At 54.2% G+C, this 26,805-nt stretch overlaps 11 protein-coding genes across 13 annotated transcripts; 5 read left to right on the plus strand and 6 right to left on the minus strand.

The window, feature by feature from the left end:
- Nucleotides 1–474: 474 nt before the first annotated feature.
- On the plus strand, nt 475–1,444 carry LMH87_000066 (uncharacterized protein; the record flags this gene model as incomplete). Its single annotated transcript, XM_056197912.1, has 2 exons — nt 475–744; nt 794–1,444. 2 exons carry the CDS (start codon nt 475–477, stop codon nt 1,442–1,444), a joined length of 921 nt encoding a protein of 306 aa, XP_056054912.1.
- A 1,829-nt stretch (nt 1,445–3,273) lies between these two features.
- Nucleotides 3,274–3,870, minus strand: LMH87_000067 (uncharacterized protein; the record flags this gene model as incomplete). Its single annotated transcript, XM_056197914.1, has 1 exon — nt 3,274–3,870. The coding sequence occupies one exon, from the start codon at nt 3,868–3,870 to the stop codon at nt 3,274–3,276; it is 597 nt and encodes a 198-aa protein (XP_056054913.1).
- A 319-nt stretch (nt 3,871–4,189) lies between these two features.
- LMH87_000068 (uncharacterized protein) lies at nt 4,190–7,238 on the minus strand (the record flags this gene model as incomplete). Of its 2 annotated transcripts, none has more annotated exons than XM_056197916.1 (4): nt 4,190–5,234; nt 5,460–5,741; nt 6,408–7,102; nt 7,179–7,238. In XM_056197916.1, the coding sequence occupies 4 exons, from the start codon at nt 7,236–7,238 to the stop codon at nt 4,190–4,192; spliced, it is 2,082 nt and encodes a 693-aa protein (XP_056054915.1). The 2 variants fall into 2 exon arrangements, with proteins under 2 accessions (XP_056054915.1, XP_056054914.1); XM_056197915.1 differs by having other exon boundaries at nt 4,190–5,252.
- Nucleotides 7,239–9,224: 1,986 nt separating this feature from the next.
- Nucleotides 9,225–9,875, minus strand: LMH87_000069 (uncharacterized protein; the record flags this gene model as incomplete). 2 transcript variants are annotated; one of them, XM_056197918.1, is made up of 3 exons in its annotated part: nt 9,225–9,434; nt 9,509–9,637; nt 9,714–9,875. In XM_056197918.1, the coding sequence occupies 3 exons, from the start codon at nt 9,873–9,875 to the stop codon at nt 9,225–9,227; spliced, it is 501 nt and encodes a 166-aa protein (XP_056054917.1). The 2 variants fall into 2 exon arrangements, with proteins under 2 accessions (XP_056054917.1, XP_056054916.1); XM_056197917.1 differs by lacking the exon at nt 9,714–9,875 and having other exon boundaries at nt 9,509–9,709.
- A 1,783-nt stretch (nt 9,876–11,658) lies between these two features.
- Nucleotides 11,659–13,590, plus strand: LMH87_000070 (uncharacterized protein; the record flags this gene model as incomplete). Its single annotated transcript, XM_056197919.1, has 1 exon — nt 11,659–13,590. One exon carries the CDS (start codon nt 11,659–11,661, stop codon nt 13,588–13,590), a length of 1,932 nt encoding a protein of 643 aa, XP_056054918.1.
- Nucleotides 13,591–13,956: 366 nt separating this feature from the next.
- On the minus strand, nt 13,957–14,869 carry LMH87_000071 (uncharacterized protein; the record flags this gene model as incomplete). The annotated part of the gene is made up of 2 exons (XM_056197920.1): nt 13,957–14,478; nt 14,546–14,869. The coding sequence occupies 2 exons, from the start codon at nt 14,867–14,869 to the stop codon at nt 13,957–13,959; spliced, it is 846 nt and encodes a 281-aa protein (XP_056054919.1).
- A 352-nt stretch (nt 14,870–15,221) lies between these two features.
- On the plus strand, nt 15,222–15,948 carry LMH87_000072 (uncharacterized protein; the record flags this gene model as incomplete). Its single annotated transcript, XM_056197921.1, has 4 exons — nt 15,222–15,271; nt 15,419–15,447; nt 15,642–15,822; nt 15,891–15,948. 4 exons carry the CDS (start codon nt 15,222–15,224, stop codon nt 15,946–15,948), a joined length of 318 nt encoding a protein of 105 aa, XP_056054920.1.
- A 684-nt stretch (nt 15,949–16,632) lies between these two features.
- Nucleotides 16,633–17,474, plus strand: LMH87_000073 (uncharacterized protein; the record flags this gene model as incomplete). The annotated part of the gene is made up of 2 exons (XM_056197922.1): nt 16,633–16,975; nt 17,056–17,474. The coding sequence occupies 2 exons, from the start codon at nt 16,633–16,635 to the stop codon at nt 17,472–17,474; spliced, it is 762 nt and encodes a 253-aa protein (XP_056054921.1).
- Nucleotides 17,475–18,076: 602 nt separating this feature from the next.
- On the minus strand, nt 18,077–18,874 carry LMH87_000074 (uncharacterized protein; the record flags this gene model as incomplete). Its single annotated transcript, XM_056197923.1, has 3 exons — nt 18,077–18,211; nt 18,296–18,600; nt 18,862–18,874. 3 exons carry the CDS (start codon nt 18,872–18,874, stop codon nt 18,077–18,079), a joined length of 453 nt encoding a protein of 150 aa, XP_056054922.1.
- Nucleotides 18,875–20,740: 1,866 nt separating this feature from the next.
- On the minus strand, nt 20,741–22,304 carry LMH87_000075 (uncharacterized protein; the record flags this gene model as incomplete). Its single annotated transcript, XM_056197924.1, has 2 exons — nt 20,741–20,892; nt 20,942–22,304. 2 exons carry the CDS (start codon nt 22,302–22,304, stop codon nt 20,741–20,743), a joined length of 1,515 nt encoding a protein of 504 aa, XP_056054923.1.
- Nucleotides 22,305–23,680: 1,376 nt separating this feature from the next.
- LMH87_000076 (uncharacterized protein) lies at nt 23,681–26,725 on the plus strand (the record flags this gene model as incomplete). The annotated part of the gene is made up of 1 exon (XM_056197925.1): nt 23,681–26,725. One exon carries the CDS (start codon nt 23,681–23,683, stop codon nt 26,723–26,725), a length of 3,045 nt encoding a protein of 1,014 aa, XP_056054924.1.
- Between the last annotated feature and the right edge of the window lie 80 nt (nt 26,726–26,805).

Below are 26,805 nucleotides of genomic sequence, written 5' to 3' on the forward strand. Positions count from 1 at the left end.
TCTCAATGCGGGCGGAACATTCCTACGGGTGGCACTAGTTTGCAAGGCGCTAGCAGATCCAGAGATCCTAGACGGTGACAAAGAAATGGAGTTGGAATCGTTTCCTGCAGGACTGGACGGTTTATACTCGGAAATGCTCTTAAGGATCCAAACCTCCCGACATAAAAAGCTATGCACGGAAATCCTGGCAATCGCCTCCACAGTGTTTCGTCCAATCACATTGGTGCAGCTGAGAGGTTTCTCTTCTCAAGAATTTGAAAAGTACGGGGACGCAGGTCTAGAGACTCTCGTTGTACGCTGCGGCTCATTCCTCACGATTGAGGACAAAAATATCAGTTTTGTACACAAGTCAGCGAAGGATTATTTGCTCGGCCTAGAAGGACAAGAGATCGCATCCTCGGGCTGGACAAAGCAGGACTACACGCTTTTTCGCAAGTCTCTGGAGCTTTTGTCATCAACTTTGCGACGCGATCTATGCGGACTGAATTGGGGCCCCTGGCCGAGCGAGACCCGCCACCTGACTTGACACCTCTACAGCCGATCTCTTATTCAGCATTGTTTTGGATGGAGCATTTCAGAAGCTCGGCATTGGACACGAGTTCTGATGTGGCTATGCAAGAGAAGGCTGCCGATATTGTGTACAATTTTGTCCATGCAAAGTATATTTACTGGTTGGAGGCCCTCAGTCTGCTGAAGGGTTTGTCCAACCTGGTGAAGCCTTTGCGAGAGCTGACCAGATTCATGGTGAGCGAACAATGCAGATAGGATCAACAACCATTCTAATTCTAAATAGGCAAGTCTCAATTTGGAGCAACATCAGAACCTACTACATGACGCAACCCGCTTCTTGTTGGCACATAAATCCAGCATCGAGGTCGCGCCGATGCAGGTTTACGATCCTGCACTTTTGCTAAGCCCGTCTAGAAGTCTCATCAGGGAAATTTTCAGCGACAAAGGCGAAGAGCCCGAGTGGTTGACAATAGAACGCGGAGTTGAAGAGAACTGGGACGTGTCTGCTTTGACCTTTGAAGGTCATAAGAGTGACGTGAGATGTGTTGCGTATTCACATGACAGTCAGCGCCTGGCTTCAGGTTCCGAGGACGGCATAATTAAGATTTGGGACTCCAGCACTGGAGACTGTCTATTGACAATTGAAAGCCAGACGGGCGAGCTGCTGACTGTGGCCTTCTCCCACGACAGCCGGCAACTAGTTTCATATTGCAACGACAAACCGATCCCATTGGACAGCAAACCGGGAAGAGGTGCAATCAGCATATGGGAAACAAGCACTGGCCGCATGCGTTTCAGAATACCGACCGGAGATGATTGGGATATGATATCGCCGATCATTTTCTCCCACGATAGCCAGAGGCTCACTTTAAAATCTCTGACCACACTGCATATCCGGGACGTCCACACGGGCGATTGTCTGGAAAAGGTTTGAGCTACTTTATAGAAGGTCTCCGGTCGCTTTCTTATACGATAGCAAGTACATTGCTTTCGAAAAATCGAACACGGTTCGCATCTGGAACTTAAATACCAACCACTGCCGAACTATCGGAAACTGTGGCAATTGGGAGTCGGTGCTGGCGTTCTCACATGATGGCCAATATCTTGCTTCGACTGCCGCAAATTATACTGTTCAAATCTGGGATGCTATTACAGGAGACTGTCTTCATAATTTTCAAGGCCACAATGCTGAGATTAAAGCATTGAAGTTTTCAGAAAAAAGCCAGAAGCTTGCCTCAGTCTCAGAGGATGGTGTTGTTAAAATATGGGACACCAGCTCTGAGTCTTGCTTGCAAACATTCCCAACCCTTCCGATTTCAAGGGAATCGGTCACTTTTTCGCACGACATCCAACATGTAGCTTTAAGCTATCTTTCCGCCATTAAAACATGGGATATTCGGTCTAGCGATGCGTCGCCGACTTTCAGCCGGCACGAAAGCTACGTAAAGACAATCATCATTTTTAACAACGGCCAACATTTCATAACTGGCTCGCTGAAAACAATGAAACTCTGGAACGCTGCATCTGGCAAATGTCTGCATACTCACAAAGGGGCGCGTCTTTCAGAAAATTGCGCGCACAATCAAGGACAAGTTGTGTTTAGCGACAGACGAAAGGTTATAGTCTGGGACATTTGCGCCAACGAGATCGATACAATGGTTCACTCAAAGGTTCTAGGGGGGCATGAGAGGGCTGTGCGCTGCGTAGCAGTTTCTCTTGACGGGCAGAAAGTTGTGTCGGCATCTGGGCGTGGAGCCGCGGCCAAATTCAGAGTCTGGGACGTCAAGTCTGACAATTGCTTGCTGACTCTCGGTGGTCATGAAAACACTGTCACAGCACTTGCATTTTCCGCCGATGGACAGCAATTTGTCTCGGCCTCTAGTGATTACACTGTGCGAGTCTGGAACGTCAGCTCTGGCGAGTGCTTAATGACCCAAAAGGGTCGTAAGCGCCTCATGCTTTCAGCAGCACTTTCATACGATGGGCGGCGAGTGGCATCACGTTCGAATCACGGCATCATCAAGGTTTGGGACAGTAAAACCGAAAGCTGCTTGCTCACTCTCGAGGGCCATCGGTCTTCAATTCCTTTACCAGTCGCGTTGTCAAATGATAGATCCCACGTTGCGTCATGGCCAGAAGGCAAGGCTGTGAAAGTCTGGGACGTCCTCTCTGGAGAATGCCTCCTGACGATTTTTGTCGGTGAGTTTTATGGAAACCTCTCATTCGACCCACGAGACAATGCTCGGCTCTTCACAGATACAGGAACGCTTGATATCAACTGGCTTGCAGCGTCGCAAAATCATTCATGCACCGACACACGTTTGTCTTTCACTGCTTATTTGCGTTGTGGAATAAGAGAAGATAAAAGATGGATTGAGCACCGAGGCAAGAAGGTATTCTGGATCCCTACTGATTATACTCCCTCGAGATATGCAGTCCAAGGTTCGAAGATTTGTGTAGGGTGTGCAAACGGTCGGGTATGGTCTGCGACGTTCAAATCAGAGCAAGTCGGAACAGATTGATATTTAACGTGTTAAACTGCCGAGTACTCATCCTTGTCCCTTCCTTCTCAGTGACCCCCCGCCAACTACCCTGTTCTCGTCTTTCTCCCATAGTACGTTTGAATCCCGTTATTCAAACAATCGCCGCAACTCCTCCAGCGTCGCCACATTCAGATCATCCCCTTCCTGGACCAACCCACCACTCCCCTCCGCATAATGAATCGCCAAAATTCCCACCTCCCCCGCCGGCAACACATCCCTTTCATAATTGTCCCCCACAAACACCATTTCCTCCGGCGCTATACCCAAACGCTGCAGCACTTTCCCAAACAGTCCATCCACCTTGGTCGTCTTTGAACACGCTCGTCGTCACCAGGACATCCACCAGCGGCGCGAGACCCAGCTGTTGCAGCGTCCACTCCTGCGCGTCCTGCGGCCCCTCTGTCACCACGACAATTTTCCTGTCCTTTGCCTTGAGCATCAACAGTAGCTCCATCGCGCCCGGTTTGAGCTGCAATGCGCCGGCCAGCGTGGCGTTGTACTGCATCAGGATGCGCGCCATGATGTCATTCTCCTCGGGCAGCGACAAGTCGTGGAGCAGACTGGTGAATCGCTCTCTTCGATAGTCTGTCGATGTCCTGCCGTCGGAAAAGGCATTTGCCGTTTTAATTTTCAGGATCCTGGCGTAGCAAGCTTGCAATGCGGCCATGTCTACGCCGTACTGCGTCGATATGAGACGCAGTACATGGCTAGTAGCTGCGCCGGACGCACGTCGGAATTCGTGCAGGGTGTCATCGAGATCAAATCCGATCCAAGTCTTGTCAGCCAACAGGGCATGCAATTCGCGGTTTTCATTCATGATTACTGCCAGCCTTGTGCAGCATTGAGCAGGATTCGTATCGCTTGTCAGTGACTCATGCCCTCGCTGAGTGGATCAGCAGTCAAGTGTAGCCTGGCTGGGTCTGGCTACGCACAACGTTGCACTCAATCACGCCATGAGAGTTATACCAAGTTTGCAGGAAGACTTGTATTGAGAAGCCTTATTCCATAACACCGATATACCGTAAAACATACCTGGGTACTGTTACCATGACGCCGTTCAAGAATTTCCAATCTCGTCGTCCAATCCAATCGTCCGACGCACCTAGTCACGCTCAGTCCTAGCGAGGCCAATCCATCTACGCCCGGTACTCAATCACAAAGCGGCGCTCAACCTGCTGTAGAGTCGTGGAGTCATTTTCCCCCTCAAACTTGAGATTCACCTTGCCAGCGCCATCCATGCTGTGCACCTCCGCTTTGTAAAACGTCGTAGTGTTGGGATATAGAGCGAGCACAATTTGGCCCTTCTTCCAATCCTCGAGCGTGCTGGCCTGACTCTCTGGCGTAATCGAAATCATGTTGCTCGCGCTCGTCCTGTACTCCTTTTGCTTGCTGTGGTCGTCTGGCTCAATGTCGAGAACCTTGTACCGGCGGTTTTTTCCCTCGCCGATGACCTGCGCAACCTCGCCCATGATCCAATCCGCCATGCCCTCTGTCGCACCAGCCTTGGACTTGAAGGCCACAGCGTCACCCTTGGAGAAGATGATCTTGGACTTGTTGGCCGAGCCTGGCGGCTCCACGCTCTCCGCCTTGGGTGGTATGCTGTCTCGTTCTCGCTCTCGCTCTCCTCCACGGTCTTTATTCCTCTCGCTGTGTTTTCTCGAGCCGCCAATTGGGCTAGGTACTGGGGAGTCTCCGGCCGCGTCAAAGTCGTATAGGGACGAGCTGGCTGCGCTGTCCCTGGCAGCTCTCTTGCTCGGGCCCGCGGCGGCGGCTTCGGCCTGCTCCTTGGCAACAACCACGGCGCGAAGGATCTTGAGCTGCTCCGTTACGTTCTTGAGGGACGTAATGTTGGCCTCGGAGAACTTGACACCGGATCGGCAGAGGTTCTCCATCTTCTTAAGAGACTCGTTTGGAATCTTGTTCGGGTCCATGGCGCCCACTTGCTTGTCCATGTCGACGAGCTCCTTTAGGCTGTCGTTTTCGGCGTTGATGCCATTGATAATGTCGGCTAATTGACCCTTGCAGGAGTCCCATATTTGTGCTTCTTCGCCGTGTGAGCTGCCGTTGTTGCGGCTTGATCCGCGGCCGCTACGGTTTCGTTGTGACATGTCGTTTCGTGCCCCTTGTAGAGGTTGTTGGTAATATGGTCCTAAGTTTTCTTTCAAGTGATTGATTTCGTTGCTGCCGCGATGATTTCGCCTGTTAGCCATTACTATGAGTACTCTGCAAACAGAGGCTTTCCGAGTGATAAAAAATGGCAAAATAATTGTTTCCAAAATTAGAGGTAACGTTTGCAGGAGGAGAAAGAGCAAAATTTGGCCACAATAAGCATACTTGTTTCACAAGTCGCGCAAACAATCTTCGAGGGTGCGCAAGCCAATTTATTTTCGATCGGTCTCAACTTACATTGAAGGCACCTGCCAATTGAAAGCGTATTTCGTGGCAAGGTCGGGGCGCGGGTCGACGGCTTCGCTTTCTACGACGGGTGCCTGCTTGTTGCGCGTGCAATGCGATGCGACGAAGCGGCGGGTGCGACTCGTGCGAGCGGGCAAGAGTTGCTGGAATGCGACAGGTACGAGTTCTCCGACCCATATGACGCCTCCCGATGGCCAGAGAGACGCGATGGACGAGGCTGTCGCGTAGAGGGGGTGTAGGAGCGACGATGCGCGGGCGCGGGCGCGGGCGCAGCTGGCGGAGGGAAGCCTGGGCTTTTATACAGTCGGCGTTCGATGGAAAGTCGGCACAGGGCGGTGCAGGGAGACTGGTTAAGGTTTTGGCTGTACTGGTGTACTGGAGTGGCCGTTTCGGCTGATTGCTTTGGCTGATGGTGTGTGTGGGTGGGTTGCATCTCGGCTCCTTGCGTCGCGCCCACGCGTGCACCACTGACGTAAGGACTTGAGGCGTTACCAGCGCGGTGGAGATGAACCCGGGCGGGTTTAATAGTAAAATAATATGCGAATTATTACACGACTTGAATTAATCAATTCCTGACGACTGACGGAAAAATTAACTATTGATGAGCGAATTTTGTTGGGTCTTTGAGGCGCCGCGCTGGTTGTGTCTCAGCGCCATGTAATACACCGATCAGAGAGCCAGGCGAGCAGATATTAGTGATCGATTGTGCAAATCAAGAAGAGAACGAGTTTGATGGCTGGATCAGCGTTGGTAGTCAAGCATAGGGACAACCACTGCACCCGGCTAGCGAATCAGGAAGCGGTGCAGATAATAATAGTCACATGAGAAGATGGTAAAAAGCTCCGGAGGAATGAATTTATATTGAATTTGAATAGACGACTCTTCAAGGCCGATGCTACCTGTGGAACGGTTTGTACTCGCAAGGATCGCGACCATTACTTGCCCTGCGCGATGCACTTCTGGGCCTCGGCAGCAATCGCCTTCTTGACGTCCTGGCCTTGAGCGTCAATCGTGTAATGGCACATGCGGCCATTCTGGAGCTTGACATCAACCTCGAGCTTGCCATCATCGTTCGTCGAGTAGTTGTAGGTGTAGCGGGTGGACTGGCTGCTGCTGTTGTCGCCGCCAGGCGCACCACCAGGAGCACCACTGGCGGAAGCACCAGGAGCACCACCAGGAGCACCACTGGCGGCGGCACCAGGAGCACCACCAGGAGCACCACCAGGAGCACCACTGGCGGCGGCACCAGGAGCACCACTGGCGGAAGCACCAGGAGCACCACCAGGAGCACCACTGGCGGAAGCACCAGGAGCACCACCAGGCGCACCAGTGGCGGCGGCACCGGGAGCACCGCCGGCAGAAGCACCGGGGGCGCCACTGGCAGAAGCACCAGGAGCACCGCCGGCGGCACCGCTGGGCGTGGCTGTCCCAGGCGCGACAGCCGAACCCTTGCCCTTGCAGTTGGGGTTGCCGCCGCCCAGGAAGCCGCTGACGAGACAGGTGGCGCTGTCAAAGATGTTGCTGAAGAGATTACCGCCCTGGCCGGTGATGCCCTTTTGGCCGTCCGACTTTTCGGGGTTCACGCCGCCGAAGATGGGGTTAAGGAAGCCGGGCAGGGTCTCCTGGTCCGGGACCTGCAGATGTCCCGTGTTAGTGGATATTCCTGGGTGTCTCACGGACGCTGATTGCCTCTCAGTGGCAAGGACTTACAGGCGAGGCGACCACAACGGAAGCCAGGCAGACCAGGGTAGCGGCAAAGGTAGTCTTCATTTTGGTGAGGAAGGATATGTGTCTTCAGAATTGGATGAGTTGGAATAAGGAGCATGTTGTAGATTACGGGCCATAGGTTGGTATTTATAATTTGGCAGGTGCCATCGTTCGTGCTGCTTCTGGTCTCCTTGTGCCAGCCAAGAGAACCAGATCCCTTACTCCGAGCCATACAGCCAGTCGTAGTCTAAGTCCATTCCGAGAGGAGAAACCGCTCTCGATCCCGGGTGGCAACGAATCTGCATATCTCACTATGCACGGTGATGCCCCGCCTGCTCATTCGCCCTTCCCGTCGCTACTACTTGGCAGCACCATGTGGTACCCAAAATGTGGTCAACGGCATGTGGGCCTCCAAGGCACAGTATACCCGTCTTGGGCCCCGGATTCTTTCAAGTAGTCACGTAGCTTTACTTACAAGTCGCTACTCATCCTTGTATAGAGCGACTACACGGTTATCAAGAGGTGAAAGCCTCAGCACCGAATGTCGACGGAACATCAGTGAGAACTCATTGAAAATGCAGAAAACTGCCATCATGATCAGTCTAAGACCAGTTACCAAAATCTGGAATTCGTAGTACGGGGGACCCCTTGCCGACTTTACCAGGTCTGCAGGGTCTCACAGCAGCGAGACAGAACTGGGGCTGTAAGGGCAGGCGAGACACGACAGGACTCGACTGATAAAGTGCATCCAAAGACTTTATAATCTGCATAGCTCAGATGAGACAAAAGATGTCCGCAAGTGGATTATCTGCAGTAGCCACACAGAGAATATCGACTTGGCAATTTCCATCGCAGCGGCCAGAATACCAATCTCATACAGCCAACCAGCCAAGTCCACGCTAAAAGTGGTAGCACTGGTGCGCTGTCTCTGCCAGAGGACAGCCACGGCATTTTTCTCCGTACCTTGTCTTTGCCTCCTTCCTCATGATATTCAGGGACCTTTGGAATTGTCTCCGGGATCCCGGGATTGGTAGTCATGGCAGCCGCCCCCCCCCCCCTTCGGCACGAAAAAGAGGCGACTACCGGCCACCCTCCTCGACAGCATACCACAGAATACTCGTGCTAACTACAGCTAGGCTTCAAAACCCTTTACAGCCGCATCTGACGGCACTAATATGCTTTGCAAGGTTAAAGGCTGTGGTTGTTCAGCGTGCAAGGCCCGCACTGTCGCAGTCGCTGCGCTACATGGAGTGGCTACCCTGTCTGTCCCGTGCCTGTGCACCTGTTCTGGGGTAGGCGAACCTTTATCTCGCATCCATTATGGGCGTACTTGAAGAGTAAAAATTCCCAGAGTTCACACAAACTTATCGAGTTCAACTATAGAAAATTGATTATTACTATTTCAGTTACGCTGGTACTTTGTCCGCGCTGTGGATTCGCATGTACTTTTTAAAGAAACAGGCCACCATTAGTGAATAAAGATCATTGACGAATTTACCTTCCAATTTGTGGCTAACAAAGATTTTACTCGACAAATGTATAAAAATGGAAACCCCGAAATGTATGCTTCGGAATGGTACCTCTACACAGGGGATGCAAGGGCAGACACTGGGTGGTAGACTCGTGGTGCCGCTCGCTACCTTATTACTCTCGCCACCCGAAGCCCGTGGGTTGTCGCAAAACTACTCGACAGTTTCCTCATTTCGCGATAGCGGAAAAAATGAAACAAGAACTTAGGCGCAAAGATCTGACGTCTATGCCTACCTTGATTGCGAAAGTACTTCGTTTTTCTTTTCTATCATTTTCTGTTGCTGAAATGAATTATACAAGTCGAGCCCGATGTTTTGTTTAGCGTAACGCAGCATCATGAACAGTGTCCCGAATAAGCGAATGGCAGTCTATTTTAGTGAACGCAAGTCCCTATATAGAGAAAGTGAGTACATCGAAAGAGAAAAACCCTGTATCTAAGAAGAAGTAAGTAACGGGTGACGCGAAGAATAAATTGTTCGGTAGTTCGCCCGTCAAGAGCGTGAAACCTCCGCCGTTCGGTTAACGCCTAGCGGGCCACTTATCGTGGAAGACCAAAACCGTACCAAGCACCGAGCTGAGTAAGGTTCGGGCCGTCACCTCGATCAAGTCCTTGTTGGCATTGTTGATGCCAAAGTACGCGTAGCGCTTGACACAAGACTTGTTGTCGAGGAAAGGCAGAGCATCCCTGAGAAAATCAAGCTGCTCATGCTCGTTTCCGAACCGCTTGAACTATGGATTGATTTAGTATTTCATGACAGAATTTGACGAGAAACTGGAGTTATGACGTACTCAGTGATCCCTACCTTGCGGTTTCCGACCAGGCTGCAGATGCTGTTGACCCAGTTCTCAAAGTCACGCTCCATAGAGTGGTCGTTGTACCAGTGTACAGGCACAAAATCAATATGGCTGCCCTGGCATTGGTTCGGGAAATCCTGTAGCCATCCATAGCCATCGTTAGAAACGTCAGGGGCGCCGAGACGAGCACGACCGGCGTAAGGGTTCATGTACTGTCTCCAAGCATTGACGGCATCGCCAGGTGATTTCGGTTCTGGCAACGTAGTCGTCCGTAAAACCACTGATTTCGATGCCATCGCTGTAAGCGAGACCATACTTGTAGGCGGCAGTAGTCGTCGCGAGTACGGTAGCAGTAAGGAGGCTCTGAGAGACCATGATGGGCGCCTTCGAGTAATTGAGACGGGAGTAGAATAAATATGAAGATGAAGCTGTCAATATGAAGGTATTTCGTGGCCATGGGGATCATCTTGTATTTTGTATACTCTGTCAACTATCACGCCTTGTACCGCTCGAAGGTGCGTCCGTGATTACTGCACTGATTTGACCACACTGATCCTACGCAAGTCTCTCTCAGTAGAGCAAGAATCTAGATATAGAATGATCCCTCAAAGTCAAATAATCCTGCTAGACTCTAAGTGGTGCCAGGAAATGAAGATTGATCACTCGCTTGGCATCCTCTGCTGCTTAGCAGCTCAATAAATGGCGGCGTCAAGGTGCTGCAACTGAGCCGACTTTGTGCAGACTTTATCCATCCACTTGCGTCTATTGGTATAGACTCGTCTTTTGGAGCTGTGGAGGGGCGTAATAATTTTTCTAAGTGGTAATTGCCTGATCCCTCGAGAGCTACAATCGCGATGGAGCCGAGCCGAGTGCAAGCTCCTAGGCAAGCTGGCCGAAGGCATCATTGCTGTGGTTCTGGCGCGATAGCCGGAACATGTTGAGATATGTGTCTAGAAAATGCGGCATAGGCCAAGAACCTGTACACCAGGCTCTGAATGTCAGTCCTAGTACCAATCGTATTTCTAAATTACCGAGCCAATTTTTGGAGGTTTGACGTGCCGCGCTCTATCGTCTAGTGTTGTGGTAACTGCAGAGGTTTATGTGCCTGCTTGCCAGGCAGGCAGGCGAGACAAGGCATCCGCACTGTCGAACGAGCTGTGCTAGCTTAAGTCCCGGTAGACCTCAGCTTTCTGTCTCATTTCTTTGCGTTTTTTTCTCTTTTTTTTCTGAGAATAGACGTGAAGCTGGGTGGCAGGGTCCAGCCGCCGTAGCCGTAGGCAAACGTGTTGGTCGGTGGTAGCAGCCGGGTCAGGTGCCACAAAGGCAAGACTGCCATGTGTCACCCCGCTTCAAGCCGAGCTTCCATGGGTGATACAAGCGGCACCCGTGATTGAATCAATAAGCTTTGGGGGCGACGATGCCTCTTCTCTCGTATGTTTAGCCCTGAAACGTGTAGATGAGCCCAATACGGAACGTTACAGGGCTAAAGGAGAGGTGAACGGCCCGCGCTTGAACAAACGAGAGAAGTGATTGATGTCTTGGCTCTATGGATCGGGAACAAATTGCAAAAGTAAAAAAAGCACAACGGGAATAATAGAATAGTTATAAAGTTTCACCATATGAAGGACCATTTTCATTGGCGTGGTGTGGTGGGTGGCGTTTGCACAGAAAACGCGAGCAAGCAGCAAACAACAACAGTGCACTGTATAGTTCGGCATGTACCCGCGGGAAGAAACTTATTTTTCATCTGAGACAACCTGTTGTCTTTGTGAACTTTTGCACCGCAGCGCCAGCGCACCGGGTCTGTGCCACGGCCAATCGCCACACCTCTAGCCTCACGGTACCTGACGGCATCACGGCCCCTCCAGCGCCACCGCATTTGCGCATCCACAAAACCGGTCCGCCTCAATTGATATGCAGGGTTTCCCAACCACAACCCAACCTCAGCATCCGCGGCGCCGCATCTCACCTCCCGCAAACATGGTGCTACGCGCACTATTGATCCGCACATCTTAAATATCTTTGTGCGAGCTCCTTTTGATGACACAAGCCTTGGGTTTTGCCTATCCGTCCCAGTCAGCTGGGTCGCCCAACCTGCTGCTGAGTTGCCTCTTCTCATCGCGCACAATCCCATAAGTAGTGTCATACGCGCATCATCATGTCTCTCAAGGCCTCTCTCAAACACATTGCCTGCCCGGCTGGATCCCAGTGCTCAGCCTTCGAGTGCCTCTTTGGAAGTCACGGCAACGGCACGGATAGCCCTGAAGCGTCGACTGGGCCAAGTTCCACTCAAGAAGGTGCAACAATGGCATCGGGTAGCGGCTCCAATACTGGTGGCGTTAGAGAAGCCATGCATCTGGATCGACCTGAGCCAACTTCATCTTCGACCGTGGCCAACCCACCCGGGAGCCGCCTAGCACATGCCGCCAGTCACACAAGTCTAGCACCGTCGATCCGCTCTATGAAACGACCCGTATCACCGGCCAAGCCAAAGACCGCCCCGGCCCCGACCGCGGCCGTACCGGTGAAGCAGGAATCGCTCAATCCGCGACTGCTCAAGCATTCGCCTGCCAGCCATGAGATGAGGCTGAAGCTGGTCAAGATGCTTCACAAGAAATACACGGAACACAATGACCGACTAAAACAAGACGCCAAAGACAATCAGCAGCGACTGATCCTCTCAGACCAGGCCATCATCACGCGTGTACTCGACGAAGAAGAAGCCGTGGCTGTAGGCAAGGCAGCGGTGTACAGCAACATCATGAAGAACATCATTCTCAAATACACTCGTCTTAAACCCAAGGAATGGATCAGTGAGCGCGAAAAGGAGATGCCGCCGAGCAAGAAGCGCCAGCGCGACGTCATGGAAGGTAATGCCGTCATCGTCCAGACTGGCCTGACCTCTGCCCAGGAAGTTACGCTCCTCCGCCGCCTCCTCACGCCAGTCGATGCCCTCGCCGATATGGGCTATGTCCCCAGGGCGCCCACGGAGGAGGAAGTGACCAAGTCCAAAGAGGGTGTCGCTGGCGCCGATAATTGGGAAGAGTGCGACCGCTGTGCGCAGCGGTTTCAGGTGTTTGTCGGTCGGCGCCAGGAGGACGGCGCCCTCACCTCAGGCGGCGCGTGCAACTTTCACTGGGGCAAGATGTCCTTTCCCGAAAAGGTCCCCGGCGACCACGGCCAGCAGCCGAAGGTCTGGCTCTGTTGCGGCGAGCATGTTGGCGATTCGGTCGGCTGCTTCACCCACCCGAACCACGTCTTCAAAGCCAACAACCCGAGCCGTCTCGCGTCTGTGCTCAACTTTGCGACCACGCCTGAGAACCCTGCAGTGCCAACAGATCGTGCTGTGTGCTTTGATGGTGAAATGGGCTATACTGTCTACGGCATGGAGCTCATTCGCCTCACAGCCACATCCTGGCCTGACGGCGCCGAGATTCTCGACGTCCTCGTCTGCCCCCTTGGCGAGATTCTCGACCTCAACACCCGCTTCTCGGGTGTCAAGCCTGACCACCTCGCCCAGGCCGAGGCCTGGCGTTCCGGCGATCCCCTCGTTCCCCCCACCAGCGGCGACTCCGAAGAAGGTCAAGCCATTAAGAAGAGACTCAGGGTCGTGTCCTCGCCCGCTGTGGCGCGAGACCTGCTCTTTTCGCTCCTCTCGCCGTCGACGCCGCTCATCGGCCACGGCCTGGAAAACGACCTGAATTCGGTGCGCATCATTCACCCGACGCTCTTCGACACCGTGCTCGCGTTCCCGCACAAGAAGGGCCTGCCGTCCCGCAACAGTCTCAAGCAGCTCATGAGCACGCTTCTGAACCGTAAGATCCAGGAACACCAAGGGTCCGACATGGTCGGGCACGATTCGGCCGAGGACGCGCGCGCCGCCGGTGAGCTCGCGCGACTCAAGGTGGCGCGGGAATGGGCCGACATGAAGAGGGCCGGCTGGAAGGTCGTCGACGGCGAGTTTGTGTCACCGACGGCCGTGGGCGGTGCCGGGACATCTAACAACAGCGGAGCTGGTGCCTTGACGGAGGCGTTTATTGAGAAAGATGCCGAAAAAGCGGCAGACGAGTGGTTGGCAGCTAACATGTAGAGAGAACGCTCGACAGCACGGCATTTGCTCTGGGAGCAGGTCAGAGGAAAAGCTAGGCATACGCTGGACGTAAAGATGATGGGTAGCGTTTGGGCATTTCCATCCTTAGCAGGCTTCTGTGTTGCTCATTTGCTACAAATCACACAGAGCGCCGATGGCATGTCCGTCGGCGTTCCTGTTTTGCTTTAGAATTATATTTGCTTCCGTGATAATTTGTATTGTTACAAGAGAGGTTACAGGATTGTAGATTTTGCGCCTAACACACGACCAAAAGCACACCTATAATAAGCCATTCCAAAGCGGAGATTATTTACTTTCTCTCCTTTATAGTCCATCTTCCACCCAACACACGTCTAGCTTGCTCATCTATGCTCTGCCAACAGACAGCAGGTACTGGCCGCCGCCTCCGCCGCCGTTCTTGCCGCCGCTCGGCAGGTACGCGACGTTGGGGTTCGCGGACAAGGTAGCGGCGATATCGCGAGAAGCCTCGATTCTGCGAATCTGAACGAGGCCGTCGCCGGACTTGGCAATGGCCCTGGAAATGGTCTCGGCGGACTCAGCCTCGCCCTCGGCGCGGATGACGTTGGCCTGGCGCTCCTGCTCGGCGCGCTCGACGATGAAGCGCGCACGCTCAGCGTCCTGCTGGGCAATCTGCTTCTGCTCAACGGCCTTTGTGAACTCGCGACCAAAGGTCATGTGCGTGATAGAGACGTCTTCGAGGGCAATGTTGAACTCGGCGGCGCGGCGGGTCAGGTCGTCGCGGATGCGCTGCGACACGGCCTCTCGCTGGGTGATGAGCTCGGCGGCGTCAAACTGGGCGACAATGGACTTGAGGACTTCGTTGCCAATGGAGGGGAGGACACGCTCGTCGTAGTCGGCGCCGAGGTTCTATGAATTGTTAGCCAGGGGAGCTTTGGGTTTTGCTACAAGCTTGCGGGAAAGGAAGACAACGAACCTGGTAAATCTTGGGGAGCTGCTTGACCACAGGGCGGTGCAGGACACGAAGTGTCAGGCTGACCATTTGCATATCCTTGGAGCCGGTCGTGGTGGCAATGTTTCGGGGCTTGGTCCGCACGTCAAAGACGATGGCGCGCTGCAGCCAGGGAACCAAAAAGTGCGTGCCCTCGTTGATGACATCCTCCTTGACACCCGACACTCTGTCGAAGATGACGGCGCGCGTGCCGCCCTTGACGTCAAACAGCGACTGCGAGGCGGCAAAGGCGAAGACGGACGCAGGCACCGCCAGCCTGTACATGGAGTTGAGGGCTCTCGCGGCCATCTTGTGTCGAATTGTCCGGTTTCCGTGAGAAATATGCCGTCGATGGAAAGAAGTCGCTGGTCCTCTGTCGTGACGATGACAGGCGGGATGCGGATGGGAATTAAAGACGACGCCGGATGGGATGGAGGAGAGCTTTCAATGGAGTGCCTGAGCAGTGAGGTTCATTTTCCCAGTGCTGGCGTTGCTGGTTGCTGGCTGCTGGCGCTAGTCCTGTTGTGGTGTGTGGTGGAGTCTGGCCCGGCTGCTCTGCGGGTGAAGACTTTCGCCTTTCCGAAAGATTACCTTTACCTCCCTCCTACCACTCGACCTTGTACCTCGACGACATCTCAACCCGCGAAACGATCCAGCCAAGATGAGACCGACTCAGAGAATGCTTAGCGGCCCCAACTGGAAGGTTGGGAAGTAAGTGGTGGACCGATTCTCAATTCGCTACGGTCGTGGGGAAATAGCTGGGCCTGCGGCTTTTCCGAGGCTATTAATGAGCTCCCGCGACCGAGGCCTGGCGACAGAAGAAATTAAAGGAAAGCGATGCTAATCGGTTTTGCGCAGCTGGCTCGGCCACGACTTCGGTGCTTTCGGTACGTGAAACGACCCAGAACGTGGCGGACGCGGAAAGGACGGGGATCTGGCGCTGTCCATGGCACGATCCGGGCCAATGTCAGCGCCAATGCCTCGAAACCTGGCGCAATTTCGAGGACTCGGCGAGAAAGCGTCAGGGACCTCGATGCACTAGGCACGGATACCCCGAGAGTAAAGGACTAACTGGACACAGGTGGTGCTGGCAAGGTCAAGGGCATCATCACCTACGGTGTTGCCGCCAACCGTCAGAACCCTTTTGCCGGTGCCGCCCACGACGCCGTCTTCAACACCTTCCGCCGCACCAAGGGCCAGATCTTCTTCTGGCTGCCCTCCCTGCTGGCCGGCTACTACCTGATGCACTGGGCCACTGAGCGGTAAGCCTGCGCGTCCACTGGCAAGGACATGTCACGACCAATGGCCACGACGCTAACTGGAACGATAGCAACGAGTACCTCAACTCCAAGGCTGGCCGCGCCGAGTTTGCCGACCAAGAGGAGTAAGGAATAACGGACAAAATCATGGAGGAAACTATAAACTGGGCGTTGTATTTGTGTACGCCTGCGGGCGCCTTTGTACATCAGAAGAGCGGGAAGACGCAGAAATAGACGTGGCGACCGCCACTTCGGCGGAATAATCCGTATCAATTTACTTTGTCACTAGAAGTGATCTGGCATGTATTGTGAAGTGTTTTCAGTGTGCTAGTCTCTAACGGATGATATCTCAGCCCAACCACATCAATTGGCTCACCGACTACTACTGCAATAGACCCCACTGTGATCTATAGTCACAGATATTTATTTCATTTTGCAAGTAATTAATTTCTCTCGTTCTACGTTTTCCAGCGCTGTCATCCAAAATGCACGCGACGCCATTCGCCCAGCCGCTGGCGGTCGATCACGTGACGCCTTCGGAAGCGGCAGCACGAAGCGCCGAAATTTTATGGCTGGCAGGCCAGGAAAAAGTTCTGGGGACTCGGGCTAAGAAAAAAAATTTAGAGTGTCAAAGCCAGCGATATTCCCCAAACTCGAATCCCAATTGATTTTTGGATCGATTTGTTCTTGGTCTATCCTTTTTGAAATTTCTCGATAGACATTCTTTATTGATATTTTTGCCAAATATATCAATACTCCTCTCGCCACATCCTAAAACAAAACCACATCGTTTTCCGGCGAACTTTTGCAGCAATGGCCGCCGAACGCCCCGACAAGAAGGAGAAGAAGGAGAAGAAGGAGAAGCGCACCAGCGAAGAGGCCGGTGTGAAGAAGGACAAGAAGGAGAAGAAGGAGAAGAAGGAGAAAAAGGACAAGCTCGCCGCGGCCGTCGAGGACAAGATCCAGCAGGATGCCGCCGCCAAGCCGTCCAAGAAGGACAAGAAGGCTGCTGCCGCCGCCGAGGATGACTCCGACTCCGACATGGAGGACGGCGACAAGGCCGCTGAGCTGCCCCTCGAGCGTACAGTGGTGTCCTTTGCCATTCCCGTCGCTGACGAGAAGGGCATGAAGAAGGTGTACAAGACGATCCGCAAGTGTACGTTGCCTCTCCCCCACCACTCTCTACCTTTTTCTGCTCCTCTTCCGCACCTCAAGCATACTAACACTCACCTGCAGCCGCCAAGAACGGCACCCTCAAGCGCGGCGTCAAGGAGGTCGTCAAGACGCTCCGCAAGTCCCCCGCCGCCGGCCCGTCCTCGACCTCCTTCCCGGGCATCGTCGTCATCGCCGGCGACATCTCGCCCGCCGACGTCATCTCGCACATTCCCGTCCTGTGCGAGGACCACAACGTGCCCTTCATCTTCGTCACGTCGCGCGCCGAGCTCGGCGCCGCCGCCAAGACGAAGCGCCCGACGTCGGTCGTCATGATTATGCAAAAGCAGGACGGCAAAAAGGCCAAGAGCAAGAAGGATGACGAGGAGAAGGACGATGGTGAAGACTTTGGCGAGGCGTACGCGTCGCTGGCCAAGTACGTCCAAAAGGAGTACCAGAAGCAAAGTTTCTGGGCCAAGGGCGACTCCAAGGCGTTGTTGTAAAAGCCGCGAGGGGAAGATGGAGGGGGGTTGGAAGTGTGTGTGTGTGAAATTTGGATCAAACGGCTGGTCAATTAAAACACAGGCCAGATGGGCATGGCGGCGTTTACGGTGTATATTCCACGTCTTTTATTGCATACAGTTAATGGATTGCTCATGTGTACAGAGTGCAATGCCAGTGAATTGATGCCTCAGTTTGCAATAATTCATAAAAGTTACGGCCAAAGTATCTACCTTGGTAGCGAGCCGGCAAGAGGGCAATTCTTTATGGGCAATCAGATGTGCGGTTACACGAGTCAGTTGCCGTCAAGTCTGTCTCTCATGTTCGTAGACAATGTAACTGTATTGGTATCGAGTGTTTACGGCCACAATGATGAGCTGCCGTCAGTTCAATTGCAAATTCACAGCAAGCCACAGAGAGATTGTCGTCATATCAATTATTATTGGACTACAGTTACAAAAAGGAAACAGACTCGTAGTGAGGGTGCGCCACGAACGTCTCCTTCAGACATCCATGGCCAATGGAAGTAACAAGAGCTAGCAACTAGAATCCCCCATCCTCCGCATTGCGACACGGACGCTGCTTAAGCACCTACATCAACCTCTTAGTTGAAGGGGTTGGAGCGCGTTCCCCACCAGGTGAGGACTAGGGACAGGCCGACCGTCTCGAAGAGCTTGGCGACGACGCTGGCACCGACGGTGTCGAGAGGACGCTTCTCAGTGAAGACCTGGGCGAGGAACTGGTTTGGTTGTCAGCACGAGTTTACATGAAAAGTGAGTCTCTCGGGCGAATTTCATTTCATCCTTGGTGGGGTCAAACTTACACCGGGAGCAGCAGTGGCAGCAAAGATGAGACCGCCGAGGTAGGCGGCGCCCTTGTAGGACAGAGTACCGGTAGCGTTGATGAGAGCGGCGACGCCGTACGACTGGAGACCAGCGCCGACAAACGAGGTGCCCCAGGCGGCGGCGGCACCGGCAGCCTCCTTGGACTTGATGAACTCCTCCTTGGTGTTGGCCGACTTGGCGCGCTGGTAGGTCTGGCCAAACAGAGGCGAGAGGATGGCGAGCTCAATGCCGTGGTTGAAAGCAAGGCCGAGGGCAATAGCCGAGGGCTTGACGGAGGGGAGGTCTGCAGACGAGCCATGTTAGCGACTGGTGGTTTGTGGATTTGTGAGATGCGGATGAAAATGAGTCGATGAACGCTGTTGCGCGACTTCAATTGGGGCGAGCGTCGCAGCGGGAGCAGAGCTTTGTCCAGCTGTTTCCAGAAGCGGGGAGCCAACCCAAGCAAGCTTCATTATGACGTTTGCGCCAGAAGAGCCGCAACGGCGCGCAAGCAGCTCATTTGACAACAGCGACGTCTCCGGGCTGTGGAGCAGAATCAACTTACACTGCAGAGACATGATGATTGGTTTGTGAGAGACTGAAAGTCGTGTGGTATTAAAGTGTGTTTGTGAGGGAGTTGTGTGATGGTGTAGTGGGAAAAAAGGTGGTGGTGTGGGAGGGAGAGAGAAGGGAAAGGGAAGACAAGAAAGGGACGGGCCAAGATTTATTTAGCCCCGTGTGCTTCCCCCCCATGTCGCGAGCTTAAAAACAGCTCAGAAGCTTGTCTAGCTCCGGAGGGAGGGAGCAGGTCGTCCTCCCAACAGAATGCGACAAGAATGAGGTAACAGGTACCCTCTACCTCTGAGCGCAGCTGGGATTGCGCCCACGATCACGATCGCCACAGCAGGCGGCCCACTGTCGCAATCAGGTTATTTGGCTGGCACGCTGGGCCAGTTTTAACGTTCGGCATGTCCACTGCGGGGGGGCACAGCTCGGTTCTAGGCCTTGTACTGGGTACCTCGCGCCCGGCGCATGTTGTCATACTGGCGCAATACAATCGAAAGCAGCCAGAATTTACCAAAATCAACAATGCAAAAGCCGCATGCACAATTTATGCAGCATAATATACACGCACCCAAGATTGTGATATATTAGCCTCTTCCTCTTTTCTTCTTCCTGCAACCTGCTGTACTTGCTCTTCTCGTTTGCTGCTCTTCAGCTTGCATGCCCGCAGTTACTAGGGTGATGATGTCACCACTCGCCGGGTTGCGCCACACCCATACTGCTTTTTTGCGACCAAGCTTTTTTTTTCTTTCGAGCCGCAACTAGTCCGTCCCAGCTGCAACCCGACAATTACCGCTCAAAACGGGGGCGCAGACAGTTTCATGCAATTTCGTGCTGTCCCCCCCCCCCCGGGAAAAGGAATAAATGGAGAGCTGTAGTGCCAAAACTTCCCTGGTTTGGCATGAGCTCCCCCCACCTCGTCGATGTCCGCTGCACTAGACCGCCACAGGGTGGCTGACGCGGTCAAGACCCAACTTCCCTGCTTTTTTGAGATGTGGCTCACCGGTAGCCTCCGAGCGCATCATCGCATCCGCCCACCTGGGTGCCTGGGTCCGAGGCAGGCTGAATTTTCTACGAATATCCGGAATTCGGGTTTCTGCTGATATGGCCTTGTCACACAATGGGCATTGTCATCGCAATCGCCAGGGGTAAAGCCACGATCGTCATGCCCTAGACATGTGATTGTGCCGGGGCGGGAGGATAGGGAATTCAAGTGCGCGTACAGGCGGCACACCAACCTCTCGGTCTCTGCCTCTCGTGGCATTAGCATTTACCCTTGTTGGCCAGACGTTACACCTAGCGCACGGTTGATGCTCAAACTTGCCACTACATGGCTCTTCAATCCTCAGAAAGTAAATGTGTAGGCCCTGTGTGTACTCGGCAAATGGGCATTCAATTCACCCATGCAGCTACATGCAATTGTAAGAGGAACTTGTGGAAGATTGCATGCCAGACCGTACTTCATATTGCCCCTTCCCCGCCAGACTGTCAAAGCTAACAATGAGTGTGAAGAAAAACAGAATAACAACTCCTCTTCCTCCCAGTCCAGTAAGCTCCCCGCTTCAAACCAACCAAGCAGCAACTGCAAATGTCATAGAAATGCAAAGCAACGAAAAAAACAGGATACACAAATGTTGCAAGTTTATATAAACAAAGCACCACCTTTTTTGCATGTAGCTGGTACCAAACAAAACGCCGTGGCTCCGTGTGTACAAGCAGACCATAAACAGTCCATTGAGCCGGTTAGAAGCATCAACACCTCTCCTAAAAGACAGCAACAACACTCGTGCAGACAGCCTGAAATGGTTGAGCATATCAGCATGCTCCGCAAGTCCCAACACACAGACAATGCTATGGACGCTCGGCAATCAGACAGGCCGCTAGCCCATCGACTGGCTGTCTTCGCCTCCGCGGAGGGCCAGCAGCGCTCGTACGTCGTGCACGTACTGCATGCCCTCCAGCATCGGCACTAGGTGCATCAAATCGTTATCTGTCGGATCATTGATCCAGCCCTGGATCGGAATGGCATTGTCTGACTTGTTAGCACACCGTAGTCAACCGCCAAAGAAGAGTGTACCTACCCTCGTGAAACAGATAGCTCAGCGGGCTATTATCCAGAATCATGACCTTGCTCAGGTCAGGCTCTACCGAGCTCAGGTCCTTGATGTATGCCCCTTGTCGATATGTGCAGTGTTGCCGGTAGTAGCGTGCGGAGAAATACTTGCGTTCCGACTCGAGCCAGTCAATCACCGGGTCTGCGTACTCTTGCACCGACGCCGTAAACACCACCAGGTTGTACCACTTGCACACCCGTCGCAGAAAGTCGTCGCAGTACGGCCGCTTGTTGACCCAGTACAGAATCGGGTGCTGCGCCATACCCGCGTTGCCGCCGCCGCCAAGTCCCAGAGAGGCCGTGTTAAGGCGCACCTCGACCATGTGGCCGCTGTTGAGACGGCCACCCTTGGACATGCTATGGATCAACGTCTCATCCAGATCCAGGATCAGCGTCTTTTGCTGCTTGCGGGAGGGCTCAAAGTTGATGTACGAGGGTTGTCGGCGGGGGATCAGCGGTCGTGGCGGCGCGGGCGCCTTGGGGTATCTGGTCAAGGCGGCGTGGGGAGACGTAGGAGACTTGAGTTGGGCAGACAGCTCTTGGCCATACTCGCTGGGTTTGGTGCGCGGTGCTGCAGACTGCGTCTTACGGTGCTGCTTGCGTTGGCGTGTGTCGTCGTCGTTGTTGAGCTTGATTCGTATCGACCGGCGCGACGGCCCGCCTTCCTCGGAGGGCTGCAACGACTTGGATCGGTTGTGGCGGCTGCTGGAGGACGGGGTTTGAGAATGATCAGAATCGGATTCGGAGGACATGGAAGAGGAGGTGCCTGGTCGTATGTTGGCGGGAGGTGCCAGCTTCTTGTTGTTATGGCGAGAAGAGGAAGAGTACGAGTCGGACGAGTCGGCAGCGCCATCAGCCTGGCTACTGCCATAGGCTGCTTTCCGTCGCGAGTTGGGATAGACCCCGAACAGCTTCTTAAGTTGTGTCATGGGAGCAAATATACCCTCGTCGTCGTAAAAGCAGGCAATCAGATAGACACCGGGAGATGCGAGGGTGGAAAGAAACCAGCGGATAGAGTTGATGACGCTCGATACCATGCGCCGAGGAAACCATTGGCCACGCGACGTGTGCCACGCCTCGGATGATTCCTTGCCTTCCGACAAGAGCGGCGTCTGCTCTGTTTGGCCAGACTTTTCGTTTTGGACTCCTTCGTAGGTATCGGGAAAGGGCTCGGGGTCCTTGCCCTCGGTACGATCCCCATCCTCGGTATCTTGGAGCTTCTCGTCGATTCCAGGAAGTTCAAGTCCAATGGAGCTGAGGCTGTTGGATCGGGACGGGGAGGCGCTGGATGCCGGCGACACGCGCGAGGTGATCATGTTGAGCGAGTTCATGGTGGCTTAGGGGCGACCAGCCATGGGCCGACGGAACGGGGACAAAATGTGCAGTTGTGGCCGGGCGTCGCGCGGGGGGTGAGGGCTATGATTCTTTTCTTCTAAATGGCTTGCGATACGGTTGTAGACGTTACGGGTTGTGCTGAGAAGCAGGCGACGGTATGATGGCGATCTGGCGTGTCGCGGAGGCGCGGATGCCTCTGGACCGGGTAATGCCGATGACGCCCGCCTAGGAGATGATTTTGCCGCCCTGTTGTGGTCGCGCAGTCGAGCCAATTCAACAGGTCGGAGGATCAGGGATGAGTTATCAGAGGCGGGAGCGTAGTGGGAGATGGATATGCATGCGCGACGAATGGAGAATGCTCGCTGGGATGCTGGGAGAGAGAGTGCAGGTGGTGATGCGAGGGAGCTGGTTTTGGTCTGGTTGAGGTTTTGAGGGGGAGCCGTCAGCGTTGGGAATGTCGGGGCCTCGTCAAGTCTGGCGCACTGCACTGGTGCTGTTGGATTTTGGGGCCGCCCGGACGCTTGCCTGGATTGGGGCAGGCGTGCTGGAACGTTGGCGTTTCAGTGGCTTCCGTGACATTACAGTGGGATGACGGGCAGTTTGCACTGGACTTACAGGGCAATTCCGCTGCAAGGGCGACTGCATGAGTTGCCTCGGAATTGATTCAGCGGGCTTCCATTATCACTGCGACCCCGTTCCTGGTGCGATAGCTTCAACACCGTACCTACCTAGGTAAGGTGCCAAGGTACTAACTTTACAGCGTCCATGGGTAGTAAGGTAGAATTCGGGTGAGCTGCGCCAAAGTCAGCTTCAGGAACTGGGCATCGCCTTGCGTGTATTTTTTGCAATGGCGGCTGGGCTGTTAGTCGTTCTTTTCTCACCGTTTCTTTTTCTCTTATAAATATCTTGTCACTCCTGCCTGGCCGAAGTCTAGATAGGCACTCTGATGGGGCAGCATACTGCTAACCTGCAGCATATCTCACAATATATCGTGTCTAATGCCGTGGAAATTGGTCAGGTCCTCACTTGACCAAATGTCCAAGAACATTCCGAGGAGCTTCAAATTCCCTTCCCACAAACTCATTCAGCTTTGAGCTCCCATTGCATTTATCGACTTAATCAAACTGCCAATGATGCTTCGCCCTCTGCAGATCTTTGTCGGCCGGCAGTGGGGCCTTGGCCGAAGGCTGGACCACTGTAGGCGGCAGCTCAGCCGCCATACACTTTTTTCGACCATTGAGCATTTCGCCAGTCGTCCTTCATCTCCTTCTCAACGACCACCAACCAATTCGGTCAGCTCTTGTGCTGTATTCTCGCAGACGCGTACCTCGACCGCGCATCAACAGAGCCTCGCTGGCAGCATTCGGCCGCTATGAGCTCCCAAAAATATGCCTTCCTCCCCATGGATGATGGCGAAGTCGGCCCCCAAAAAGTAACCAGAGAAAGGAAGCATCGCAGCCACCGCAAAGACCGCGAGCGCGACCACGATCGACACAGAGACCGCGACGAAAAATCCTCCAAGTCCTCCAGACATCGCCATCGCAGCCGCTCCAGATCCCCCCGCCACTCCCACAACGACCGACCCAAGTCCTACCGCAGGCGCGACGATGAGGTCGCCTTCGACGACCGCTGGGCCGACGAGGAGCCTCCCTCAGACGGCCCCGAGCCAGGCGAAGGGGAACTCGAGTTAGAGGAATCTGCCAGCAAGCGGGTCAAGCTGGAACCTCAAGAGCCTGCAGATGAGGACCTATCCGACGGCGCTAGAGAAGAGCGTGATCGTCGACGCGACCAAGAGGAACGAGAAGCATTTTCGAAGCGCCTAAAACAAAAGGATGACTCGCGCTCCAAAAAGGGACACCAGGATGGCGAAGCCACAGCCCGGAGGCGGCTTGGTGACGACGCTGCCGCCAGAGACGCTGCTCTCCCCGACCTGCGAGAACGGTCGCGACAGGAATACCTCAAGAAGCGAGAGGCAGAACGCTTAGCGCTGCTGCGCAAGCAAGTCGCCGAAGAAACAGCTGAACTCCAGAGCGGCATGCGACTTTCCGACAGGGAACGAGCTGACTTTGCTAAGAATAGAGAGATTCTGCGCCTGGCCGAAGAACGTCTCAAAATTGACGACCACCGCGATGGCTACGTTATGCCAGAAGACTACCTGACAGAAAAAGGCAAGATGGATAGAAAGAAAAAGGAGGCGGCACTGTACAAACGCTACGTGGAAAAGGACGAGTACGGTCAGGAAAAGTTCGTCACTGAGCACGAGGAATGGGAACGGGAGCAGACGCTCAAGGCCAAGGCGCAAATCTATCGACCGGAGCTGGAGAATACAGAATACGACTATGTCATGGATGACAGTCAATACATCAACTGGAGCCTCGACTCTCGCATGCCCAGCGAACGGAATAATATGACGGCCGAACAGCGCTTCATGGAGCAGCAGCTCGACGCAGCGGAGAAGAAGGCCCTGACGATTCAAGAAACGCGAAAGAGTCTGCCGATCTACCAATACAGAGACGAATTTATAGCTGCCCTCGAGCAGTACCAAGTTCTCGTTATTGTCGGCGAAACCGGTAGTGGTAAAACAACACAGCTGCCCCAGTATCTCCACGAGGCCGGCTATACCAAGGGTGGCCTCAAGGTTGGCTGTACACAACCTCGTCGAGTCGCAGCCATGAGTGTCGCTACTCGTGTCGCTGAAGAAGTAGGCGTCAAGGTCGGCAACGAAGTGGGCTACTCTGTCCGTTTCGAAGACTCCACCAGCGACAAGACCGTTCTCAAGTACATGACCGATGGTATGCTGTTGCGAGAATTTATGACCGAACCTGATTTGGCCGGGTATTCTGCACTCATGATTGACGAGGCACACGAGCGTACCGTTCATACCGATATCCTACTGGCCCTCCTCAAGGACCTGTCCCGCGAGCGCAGAGACTTAAAGCTTCTCATTTCTTCAGCTACCATGAACGCCGAAAAGTTTGCCTCCTACTTTGATGACTGTCCCATCTTCAACATTCCCGGCCGTCGCTACCCCGTCGACATTTACTACACTCCCGCTCCCGAGGCCAATTACCTCGCGGCGGCCATCACTACCGTCTTCCAAATTCATACCACTCAGGACAAGGGTGACATTCTCATCTTCTTGACTGGTCAGGACGAGATCGAGGCGGCGGAGCAAGAAATCGCCGAAACTGCCAAGAAGCTCGGGAGTCGTATCAAAGAGCTCGTCATCTGTCCCATCTACGCCAACCTGCCCTCGGAGCTGCAGACGAAAATCTTCGAGCCAACCCCAGCAGGCGCGCGCAAAGTCGTCCTCGCGACCAACATTGCTGAGACCAGTTTGACGATTGACGGCATCGTCTACGTGATTGACCCCGGCTACGTCAAGGAAAACATTTACAACCCCGCCACGGGCATGTCCAATCTCATCGTGGTGCCCTGCTCGCGCGCCTCCGCCAACCAGCGCAGCGGTCGTGCCGGACGTGTCGGCCCCGGCAAGTGCTTCCGGCTGTACACGAAATTCGCTTACATGAACGAGATGGACGAGTCGACAACGCCCGAGATTCAGCGCACCAACCTCAATGGTGTGGTGCTGCAGCTCAAGTCACTTGGCATCAATGAGCTGCTGGATTTCGAGTTTATGGACCCCCCGCCCACTGAAGCCCTCATCGGTGCCCTCAACCAGCTATTTGCCTTGCAGGGCCTCAACCACAAGGGCGAGCTGACCAAGCTTGGCCGGCAAATGGCCGAGTTCCCCACGGACCCGATGCTGGCCAAAGCCGTCATTGCCGCCGACAAGGAGGGCTGCGTCGACGAGGTTCTCTCCATCGTCTCCATGCTCGGCGAGGCGTCGGCCCTCTTCTTCCGCCCCAAGGACAAGAAGATTCACGCCGACAGCGCGCGCAACCGCTTCACCGTCAAGGACGGCGGCGACCACCTCACCCTCCTCAACGTTTGGAACCAGTGGGTCGACAGTGACTTCTCGCCAATCTGGTCAAAGGAGAACTTTCTGCAGCAGCGCTCGCTGACTCGCGCGCGCGACGTCCGCGACCAGCTGGCCAAGCTGTGCGAGCGCGTCGAGGTGGCCCCGTCCACGTGCGGAGCGAGTAACTTACGCCCAATCAAGCGCGCCATCACTGCAGGCTTTTTCCCCAACGCGGCGCGGCTGCAGCGCAGCGGCGACAGCTATCGCACGGTTAAGAGCAACGCGACGGTGTGGGTGCATCCGAGCAGCGTGCTCATGGCGGTCGATCCCCCAGAGAGGATGGTCGTGTACTTTGAGCTCGTCCAGACGACAAAGGAGTACATGCGCAGCGTGATGCCAATCGAGGCCAAGTGGCTGGCGGAACTGGCGCCGCATTTCCATAAAAAGAAGGATGTTGAGGAGCTAGAGGAGAAGAAGATGCCCAAGCAGCGGTAGACGCGTTGCCAACAATATACCCCTATATATATATATATATACACAACTGAATATCGCCTCTCTCGCTGTGTGTAACCACA

The sequence above is a fragment of the Akanthomyces muscarius genome, chromosome 6 (assembly GCF_028009165.1).
Source record: "Akanthomyces muscarius strain Ve6 chromosome 6, whole genome shotgun sequence".
Lineage (NCBI taxonomy): Eukaryota > Fungi > Ascomycota > Sordariomycetes > Hypocreales > Cordycipitaceae > Akanthomyces > Akanthomyces muscarius.